The sequence below is a fragment of the Mus pahari genome, chromosome 21, assembly GCF_900095145.1.
Source record: "Mus pahari chromosome 21, PAHARI_EIJ_v1.1, whole genome shotgun sequence".
Lineage (NCBI taxonomy): Eukaryota > Metazoa > Chordata > Mammalia > Rodentia > Muridae > Mus > Mus pahari.
The window spans coordinates 20,693,984-20,704,345 of NC_034610.1; the positions used below are offsets into that span (position 1 = coordinate 20,693,984).

The 10,362-nt window shown below is 53.6% G+C and overlaps 1 protein-coding gene across 2 annotated transcripts; it reads right to left on the reverse strand.

The window, feature by feature from the left end:
- Positions 1 to 199: 199 nt before the first annotated feature.
- Positions 200 to 5,721, reverse strand: LOC110338316 (mesothelin). Of its 2 annotated transcripts, XM_021221638.2 has the most exons (16): positions 5,476 to 5,721; positions 5,097 to 5,140; positions 4,723 to 4,769; positions 4,301 to 4,421; positions 3,649 to 3,734; positions 3,263 to 3,392; positions 2,977 to 3,170; positions 2,662 to 2,752; positions 2,488 to 2,587; positions 2,076 to 2,254; positions 1,831 to 1,986; positions 1,604 to 1,746; positions 1,399 to 1,526; positions 1,037 to 1,131; positions 488 to 674; positions 200 to 416 (listed from the first exon to the last, which is right to left on the reverse strand). In XM_021221638.2, the coding sequence occupies exons 1-16, from the start codon at positions 5,561 to 5,563 to the stop codon at positions 328 to 330; spliced, it is 1,878 nt and encodes a 625-aa protein (XP_021077297.1). In that variant the 5' UTR covers positions 5,564 to 5,721; the 3' UTR covers positions 200 to 327. The 2 variants fall into 2 exon arrangements, with proteins under 2 accessions (XP_021077297.1, XP_029388961.1); XM_029533101.1 differs by having other exon boundaries at positions 246 to 416; positions 1,604 to 1,986; positions 5,476 to 5,588.
- Between the last annotated feature and the right edge of the window lie 4,641 nt (positions 5,722 to 10,362).

A 10,362-nucleotide genomic window follows, 5' to 3' on the forward strand; every position in this document is an offset into this window, starting at 1 on the left:
TGGAGTCTCAGGATTTCCACTACCCTTGGTGATGTCAGCAGCCACACTAGGAAGGCCTTGAATAGCTACCGCCTGCCTGGGGGGCCATATTTCATTCCTCTGTCTAAGACAGTGGGAAGGATGAATATGGGAACTGTATTTATATGATCACAAGAAACTCCAAAGTCATTCTCTTGTCTTAGGAACACTACAGGACATCTCAAGGGGGCATATGCCACTGTTTATTGAGTTCAAGGGTCCTCAAACTTTGGCAATGACCCCTGGCACCCCCTCCTGGTCAAAAGGGCCCCAGTAGAGCTGGGACCAGGAGCCTTGTGGGTGGTGGTCTCAGCTCAGTCTTAAAGCTGGGAGCAGAGCTGGAATCCATGCAAATACAAATCTTGGCCCAAGGAGTGGGGCTCCGCTGGAGAAGGCCTCTGCAAAGAGAGGAGGGGACTCAGATTCCCAGCCCCATGCCCTAGCTCTGCCCAAGGGTAGCCCAGCTTACCTCGGACATTGAAGTCCAAGACCAGATAGCCATTGGGGATGCCACCCTGAAGTCCCAAACCCAGCCTGTCTAGGTCTTTCTGATGCTGCCGGAACAGCCAGTCACGGACAGGGCTTTTATCCTCCTCGGTCTTCAGGTCCACAATGTGTGGCCCCAGAAGTTTCTGTACCTCAGGCACACTCAGCCCCTGCCAGAGCACAGGGTAACCATCAGGGTCTCTGGGCCTCCAGAGGTTGAAGGTGCCACTTGGGGTAAACCACAGCCCACAATACCCCAACTCCTATATGCAAGGGACCCTTCAGGGGGCTATATGTCTTCCAGGAGAGCCTGTTCAAACTCCCCTCACATGGTCCAACCTCTCCTCATGAAGTCCTGTCTTTTTGCCCCCCCTATACCCCTGCTTCACAAGAGGCCCTCCTGCGGCTCTACCTGACAAAAGGTCCCACATAAGGACCCCCACCAACTCCCAAGCCCTTCTCTCCAGGAAGCCTGGCGACTCTATAGTGCCTGTCTTGAGCCCCTCCCTAATGAGTTCCCATCTCCACTTACCACCAGGGACTCCACCTGCAGCCTCTTGAAAGTGTCTATGTCCATGCTCACATTGTGCTGGCTGAGGGCCCGCAGGTCCTCCACGGAGGCCCCACCTGAAGGTGTTGAGACCTCAGTTTGAAGACTCATAGCACAACACAGTCCCACTCATGACTAGCACACTCAGTTTCTCAGAGATTATCTTCTTTTTAGGCAACACCCAAGCCCTTCTATGCTCAGCAACCATCTGGACCATTGGGGTCAGAAGGGGTTGGAGAGTCAGATCCCACGTATGCCCAGGGAAGGGGCATATGACTTGGCATATGACTGTGGGGTCTGAGGTGTCCCCGTGGTGACCGCCCCTCGTGTGTGTCTTGACTCACCCAGGAATGTCCTGATTTTCTCAAAGTATTCCAGCCCACTCACGTTCTGGAAGGCTGAGCAGGCCTTCTGATAGAGGAGGCCCAGATGCTTCTGGCTGCACTCGTTCAGGTCTTGGGGCCCAACCAGCCTGGCAGACATGGTAGGACATGTTGGGTATTAAAAAGCTCTGAATATCCACTCAGCCGTGCAGATCCCTGAACTCACCACATGGCACTGGAGGGTACCGAGTGCAGATCCTGGGGGCTGAAGTCACATAGATAGCTTAACGGGATATCGCCCAGGGCTTTTACCATGTCCTCGTCCAGCTGGCCTCCTCCCCGAAGATAGCAGGCGACCAAGGCGATCGCCTGTGGGAAGAAGCCACTAAGGCACCTTGGAGCAGGAACAGATGCATCCCCCACCAGGCCGCATGCCCGTGGGGTAGATGTTACCTGAGCATCCATCTTTTGTCCTTTGCTGACTTTGAGCAGAGTTTTCACTGTGTCTGGTGAGGTCACGTTCCACTGGTGGATGTCCTCAGGGCTAACGTATCTGAGGAAGTGACCCAGCTGCTGGATCAGGGACTCAGGATAGCCTTGTGGGTAGGTCTACGGAAGAAGGGTCCGTGCCGGTAAGAGTAACTCCTGAAGCCCTAGTCCTGGATACAGCAGGCACATGGGAGCCCAGTAAGAATCACCTTGTCCAGTTTGTGCTTGAAGATAGTGAGCTGCTCGTAGGTGAAGGGAATCTCATTCACAAGGTCCATCTGACTGGCGAGCATGGTGCCATCTACACAAGCCTCCAGCTCCCAATTCTGGTAGAAGATGAGGTTTTCATCCACCTTGTAGGGCTCCCTCCCTGGAGGGCAGGCTTTCTCTGCAGGGGTAGGCAAGAGTCAGAGGCTCCTCCCACACCTGCCGTGACACAAGAGCCTCAGTTTACCCCCTGACAAAATGGGGCAATCCTATTCACCCTGTGAAGTTATGACTGCCCAAGCTGAGGAGACAGGAAGGACCACTGGTAGGAGCAAATGATACTACAGTGCTAGACCCCTTATCCCTACTGTCTCATCTCAGTTTGCTACCCAATAGACATGACTCTGGACTCACGTTCTGCGTCCCGTCGGAACCTTGGGTGTATGACAGTGAGCTTAGACCCCAGCCAGGAGGGGTCTCTGGAGATGTGTTGCAGCCATTCAGCTATGACATCCTGAGGATGGAGCGTAGTGGGTTGGGTCTCAAGGCCCAGCAGCCTCAAAGCCGGGCTGGGTAACAGGACCTTACCTGGGGGATGCTCTGGATGATGGACTCATCCAACACTGCCACCAAGCTCTGTAGGGCATCCAGGGTGGACACTGACCATTTTGACGGGGGGCTGTCCAGAAACAAGGACATGACTCAGAGACCAAGAATGTGGCCCCAGGTAGATATCAGGAGACAGAAACTGGAACAGACAATGCCTCTGCTGAGGGGTCAGGAGTGCAACCTCCCAGGGAACAAGACCTGACAAAATACAGCGGGGAGGCCTGGCCCTAGGAAAGCCAATCTGGCTGCGGATACCTGATGTGTAGCTGCCTACAGGCTGTCATTCCTACTCACCCGTATGGGGTTCTTCCACTCCTCAGAACCTCCCTGACTGCCTTTTCCTGGCCCTGGTCCAGGGGTCCTTGACATCCTGCCAGCCAGGGGAGGAGAACTTCGGAAGATCTGGCCATAAATTTCCCAGGCAGGTCACAGGCCAGGCCTCCGAGAGCCCGCACATCTGCCTCACTCACTTGAAATCCATACACGCCCTGTGCACACAGCCAGCATCAGCGCCTCAGGGGAACAACCATGCCCCCTCTGTGCTCTGGCTCTACCTCTAGTAGATGGTACCATTCCAGACCTGGCACTTCAGAGCCTCCGTCAGCAGCCTCTGGCGCTCCAGAGATCTCTGTGGGAGTATATCCACACTGGCTTTAGAGATGAGGGAGAAGAAGTGGGCACAAGCCTGTTTCCCTGGAAACGTGGCTGGGCTGTGGAGACAGGGGTATGCTGGTTACTGTATAAGTGTACAGACACGCAGATACAGAAACACACATAGACACAGACACACAGAAACACACACAAGACAGACAGACAGACAGACACACACACACACACACACACACACACACACACACACGATACTCCCCTAAGTACCTCCCTGACAAAGCCGCCCAGTCACTGCACATTATAGTCCAGGGCTAGACAAAGGGGGAGATGAGATCAAGTCCCCAGCTTGAGGCCTACTTGAGGAAGAGCAGCAGGTCCAGTGGGAGAGCATCCAGTTCCTTGTCGCTGAGGTGCCTAGGAAGGCGACGTGCCAGACAGCGCAGCTGCCGGGAGACCAGGACATGCAGCTCAGAATGTTCTGGGCCATAGCTCTCGGGGATGGTCTGGGGCACCCCAGTTCCATTCCACCCTACATGCCACCGGCTGAACCCTGGCTCTGTTCACAGACTGTGGCACGAACATCCCAATGCCTCAATAGTCAGGGACAGGTCTGTCTTGGTCTTGAATCCATATAAGCTAGTCACACTGGCCTCCCTCTCCCCATTCTGAGTCATGCCACCATTGGCCATATTTTGAGGACAGAGCCTTGAAAGACAATGAATGCAGGGTCTCCAGGAAAGAGACAGCAAGATCAGTTCAGACTTGAGGTAGCAGGCCCAGGAGAAAGGCATTCAGACCCCCAGAGAGCTGAGTCCCCAGGAGATACACACACCTAGTGCTCATTTAGGCAGCAAGTGGGGCTCTGAGGGGAGCCACCAGCCAGGACCAGACCCTGAGTTGACATGAGGGTGAGCAGTGGTATTCTAGAAACTAGTCACCAACCTCCTAGCCACCATGTATCTCCCTCAAACCATCATACCGTAGGTGGGGACCATAGCGGGGGACTGACCTGATGTCCCCGGAGTGTAATGTTCTTCTGTCTTACAGCCATAGCCAGTCCCTTGGCTTGTTCCACGCTCAGGTCAGACACCTCCTCACATGTGAAGCCAACAAAGAGGCCTGCAGGGAGACTGGGGACAGGGCTGGGGGTCTGAATCCAACACTGTCCCTCCGGAAGTGCCTCCCTGGCCAGAGCACCCTTCCTTCGTAACCCTGGGGTTCTCGTGACCCTCTTTGGGACAAGTGACAGCCTGGGGGACAAGGTCCTTGGGCCCTGGGACACAGTCCTTCTCCTAACTCTGAGCCAGCCAGGTCAGGAGGGAGTGGGTAGAGATCAGACAAGACACAGAGAATTTGGGAACCTGGACGCCTGGCACTTGTTCACTCAGCCCACAAGGGCTCCCGAGTGCCCCCAAAAGCTGCTGAACCCACCTGGCGAAGTCAGTGGCACCGTTCACAGCATGGAGGAGTGTAGCCTCCTAGGGGAACAAGGTCTGACTGACATTTCCCCAGCAGAAAGGTGTTTCTTTACCTAAGAGCTTGGTCTCAACTGTTTCAAGGTCCAGATATTGTCTGAGTCTGGCTACCTCTGGGACCCGGGACTCAACACCCAAGGGCTCCACTGTCTCCCGACTCAGCTCCTTTCAGGACCCAGCTACAGCCAGGGTTCTGACACTCTCTGCCCACAGCCCTCTTTGAAAGGTGACACTAAGGGACAGTATGTATTCACGTGTAAAGTACAGAAAACACCACCCTGTAGCCCCAAGACTAGAACAGAAAATCCTTCTGTCCCCAGAGGACCTCACCTGGCTCATCCTTGTGCTCTGGGTCTGCAGATGTGGGATCCACCCTGTGAGCCAGAGGGTACAAAGCTAAAAGAGAGGCTGGGGCAAAACCGGGCTGTTCTCTGGCCCCAGCCCTCTGCACAGCCCACTGGGTGTAGAGAGAGCTAAGGCCTCTCACCCATCGTGTCATAGCCTATGCTCTGGAGGCCAGGGATCATCCCCACTCAGGATGTCCCCACTTTCCAGGCCTTTCACTGTTCTAACCCTCCTGGAACACGGGCCACCTAGCGGATGACCCAAGGAGAAAGCAAAGGGCAGGTAGAGCCTCATCCAAGGTCCCAACTCGTGAAGGCCTAGGTTCCCTTACCCCTCCCTGGAGATCAGCCCACCCCATACTCACCAAGACTGAGGAGAAGCAGCAGGAAGCTTTGGCTGCAGATGGGACTTCCACAGGACCCCAGCAGGGGCTGAGCTGTTGGCAAGGCCATGGTCTGTGGATAACGATGGCTCTGAGTCCCCACCTGTCCCACCCCTCAACCCACACCACTGTTTGGAGACAACGAAGGGGCTTTGGGTCCTGGGAAAGCAGCTGTCCAGCTCCTGTGAGCACCTGCAGTAGAGCCCACCAGGCAGACTCCCCACACTGACCGCTTGCCAGGCCCGCCCCTAGGAGAACCAGCCCTCCTCTAGGGAGGGGCACTGGGTGTGAGTCAGCGGGGCGCCTCCAGCAGAGGCCTCACAGGGCAGGGCAGAACTGGAAGCATAAGACAAAGAGACAGGACTATCTCCTGCTCGGCTTGTTATGGGTTCCCCATTTGTACCAGGAGCACTGAGTGGTTCAGGCTGGGAATTACGCAGGACCACCCTTGGGCCTGAGGCATGGGGCTGGAGGTATCTGGGACTTGTCCCCATCAGGCTGACCACACTGTAGAGAGGGGTGATATCTCTTCCATAGATGGGTCCCTTTGGGTGACATGGCTTCTATGAGAGCTTTATACACTCTGGCATGATCAGGATAGCAGGTAAATAAATGGGTCCCAGACAATCCAGTGTCCCCTCTAGGGTGGGTCTCGGGGACTCTGTGGACAGGGTGGGTGCAGAGCTGTTCCTTCGAGAAGTGCCCTCCTGAACATGTGTGGGAATGTATTCTAGCTGACTATCTCAGGCCTCTCTCGACCCCATTGATCAGAATATGGACTTCTCACGCACCAGTGTGTGAGTTACCTGGATGGCCCAGCAGTAGGGATTGTCTGGGGGAACCTGACCTCACAGGCTAGGAGGCTCCTGCACTAAGAAGCCCCTGAGCAGGTAGAGCAAGTTGTGGACCGGGAGATGATATGTAGGGTAGGTGAGCCCAGGCAAGAAATATGTCTCAAAGTCTCCCTCAACCCAGGAGACTATGTAGCCTGCAGCCAGCCTTATGCGACTCGAGACCTGTCTGTCATCCCTAGTGTGGGTTCCTTAAGAGCCTCTACAAGCAGCATCAGGCCCTGGGATCTGCATCTTTCACACCCACATCCTAAGAGATGCAGATGGGAGCCACTGTCCTATAGTTATGTACAATTCAAGATTCTGGTGCCCACTCGTCTTGGACAAAAGATGCATCTCGGTGTGAAACAGAAAAACCCATAATGGTTCCATCGGCTTTGTGGTATGGTGTCCCAGCACTGGAGGAACGCAGGAGAGTTGTTCAGATGTACCCCACCCCTTACCATCTAGGATCAGCATCGATCAGCATCCCTGCCCACCCCTTATCTCCTATGGTCAGCATCAGCATCTACTGCTCAGTTATCACCTATGATCAGTGTCAGCAGCCCTGCTCAGCTATCGCCCGCACACCTGCTGAGTGCCAATCATAGGCCAGGCCTTGCTGGTCCTGTCTAGCACTCTAAGATAGGACCTAGCCATGGAGAGAGCTGACCCTGATTTTCCTTTATAGCCAGGCAACATTGTCCCTTATTCCCCAGAAGGCTCTGAGCAGACCACAGGCTCCTCAGCCTGGAGTGTGAGGTGAAGTGGGCATTCTCCCTCCAGCTCCCTCCAGCTTGGCAGGTGAGGGGTCACAGTTAAAAAAATCACAGCCTCTCTGCTTCTTTGCCTGGTGCTGTCTCTACAGCCACATGCACAGCCTCCCCCAGCCCAGTCTAGGGCTAGCCCTGAGTGATAGAAAATGAAGTCAGACCACATTCCTTGCAAAGGTCAGGCTTGGGTGGGTGAGGGCGGGTGGGATCAAAAACCAGGGATGGGTTGTTAACACAGGGGCCACCTGGTTCTGCCTTAAGCACAGAGATATCTTGAGGCCAGCTAGAGTTACACAGGAAGTAAGGGGCAGAAGGGGGTGAGTCCTTGCCACTCCCCTTGGCACAGCAGGGAGGAACACCCATGATGGGCAGAGAGTTTCTAGCTCTTCAGTTCTCAGAACCTGGGCTGTGCTTGTCCTGACCCTGGGCCAGCTGGACCAGAGGTGCCAAGAGGCACTGCTGGAGACGACTAGTCACCTACCCACATCCCCTTTGGATATGAGTACTACTGACCTCTAAGGCTCATAGGCTCTCCTGTCACTCTGATCCCCATAAGGCCATTGTGAGCCCCTTAACAATCTGGACACTGGAGATGTGTCTAGGAAAGAAGGTTCCCAGGAAAGTCCCTGGCACCCTGTTATGAGAAGCCCCAGCTGAACTGGAGTTTCCAATCCCCGGTAACCAGCATCAGGCTGTCCTAATGAGAAGTGGACCAGGAGTCATTCACTGGAGACTTGTTCATACTGGCTGGCAACCCCGTGACCCCCATGTGACCTATCTGCCACCCGACCCTCACTCTGGGGCTCTGCATGGCTCACCCCTGGCTCCCTAGGGAAAATCCTGGATGGGGACAGCTTTGGCTGTTACCACAAATGTGCCGTCAGCTCAGCACCACTGTAGGGCTCAAGACTCGGGTCCTGGGGGAGGAGACCCAGGAGAGCGGCCCCTTGTCCAGGTCTCCACGGGCTGTAGTGGAGCCAGGCAGAGCATGGTGAGATGTGCTGGGGCAACAGGGTGTGGAGCAGTCTACATTCCAGGCAAATGCCAATAGTCTGTGTACAGCAAGGGGGGAAAGCAGCTGACCAGGTGGGAGATGGCTGGGTTTTATCTCTGCCTATAGCTCAGGTTGCCTGAGTGTGGAGTCCTGGCATCCTGCCCCCACCCCAGGTCCCCAGGGGCTGGCTCTATCCATGGAAACGCTAATAAGCTCTGACTCAGTTTCCTCATCTAGGAATTAGGTGTGGGCAGATGGTTCGGCCTCTCCGGTGTCCCAAGAACAAATGGGTCCTGGCCCAGGCATCTGGGAATGAAGCGTCTCATGCCCTGGGAATGTGTGGGTGGGGATCCTGTACAGAGCTACAGATGGGCCTTAAGCCAGGCCTGAGCCATGTGGGGGAAGGGGACTGCTCTCAGCCTTCGCCTTGGTTGGGGGAGAATCAGACGTGGGCTTCCTTCTTACTGTCTTAATTTCCAGGGGGACAACACTGAGAAAGCACTTGCCAGTGCTACAGGACAAGATAGATACGGCCTCGAAGCAGGGCATCCCGCTCAGCTCTAGCAGCAGGATGTTGAACACAGCAGGCCATAGCTCCTTTTAGATGCTTCCAGATTCAAGCCATGCTGTGGATACCACAGTGGGCAAGCAGTGGGCAGGTGAGAGGGCTTCAAAACACAGACCCAAGGCTGGGTCAGAGCCGAGATGACTCAACCCAACTAAGCCTGGTGGGCATCCAGAGGCAAAGCCACCACAAATGCCACAGCGTCCCCACTTAATGGAGTGACCTTCCATCTGAAAGACCTCACTTTCCCCCAACCCTTCAATAATTAGTAATTGCCGATTCCCAGTGTAGTAGAGTCTGTCCCTGATTTTAGTATCTACACAAAGAACTAGACAGTGGCCCAGTGGTGCAGAAGGAGGCCCTAGGTTCCCCAGCACACACACACACACACACACACACACACACACACACACACACACAAAACCCTACCTACAAAAAAACTTCTGTTTGCAGAACTGAGTTTACCCAGCTCCCATCTCTGACCTTTTTCCATGAGTGGGTTTCTAATCTACGAAGTTGGACGCAACCCTAATCTTCCCAGAATTCAACAAGGCTGCCAGGTTGAAGGGTCAGTTTACAAAATCAACAGAGACGTAACAACTAAAAAATGCCAGATAGAACAAACACGTATAATAAGGTGGGAAATAGTGTCCACAGGTTTTATTTATAAACTCCACAATATGATCATTATTATATCAGTTGTTTTATTTCATTTTGATTTTCTAAAATTACAGCCACATTTAGGAGTTGATTCTCTCCTTCAACCATGTGGGACCCGGGATCAAACTCAGGTTGCCAGACATGAAACCTTTCCCCCTGCCAAGCCACCTCACCGACACGGTCTGACATAGCCTTGACTGGTCTGGAACTCGCTCTGTAGACCAGGCTGGCCTCAAACTCACAGAGATCTGTCTGCCTCTGCCTCCCGAGTGTGGGAAGTTAAGGTAGACTTAAGCACACCTGGCTCCTTGTTTTTCTTTCTTGAGACAAGACCACATGTAACCCATACTGGCCTCAAGTTTGATGGATGGCCAGAGATGACCTTGAACTTCTCATTCTCCTACCTCCACCTCTTAAGTGCTGGGATTACAAGTGTTTCTCAATATCAAAATTATTGTTGCCTAGGAAAAGAAAGGAGTTCTTGGGTAAAGGCATCTGTCACCAATCCTGGTGACCAGAGTTCAGTCCTTAGCGCATGGTAGAGAAAGAGACCTGATTCCAGAAGGCTACATTCACACACTGGCACACATATGCACAGTAAATAAATAAATGCAATAATAATAAAGAAGTTTCTCTTCTTTTCACCGAAATGTATCACACATGTCCCATTTGTTCTTGCTGATCTGTGATGGGGATCACAGGCTTCATCATTTGGGCGCATCTCTTCCAGGTGAGAACAGCCATTCCTGTTGGTGAATGGCTTTGAAATGTGAAAATGCCCTTTTGCATTTGCTTTAAGGAACCGTTTTGAGCCTAAATGAAATGCCTACCACAAGTGTGCATGGGGATGGGCGTCACCGTGACACACAGGATGGACATAAAACAAGTTACTGCAACAACAGTATCTGCCATGTCTGCTTTCACCATACCTGTTTCCCAGGCACATGCTCCCATGCTACAGACTTCCAGGGTACGTGCTTCTACGATGCTGTAGAACATCTCTATATAATAAAACATCTAGCTGGGCAGTGGTGGCACACGCCTTTA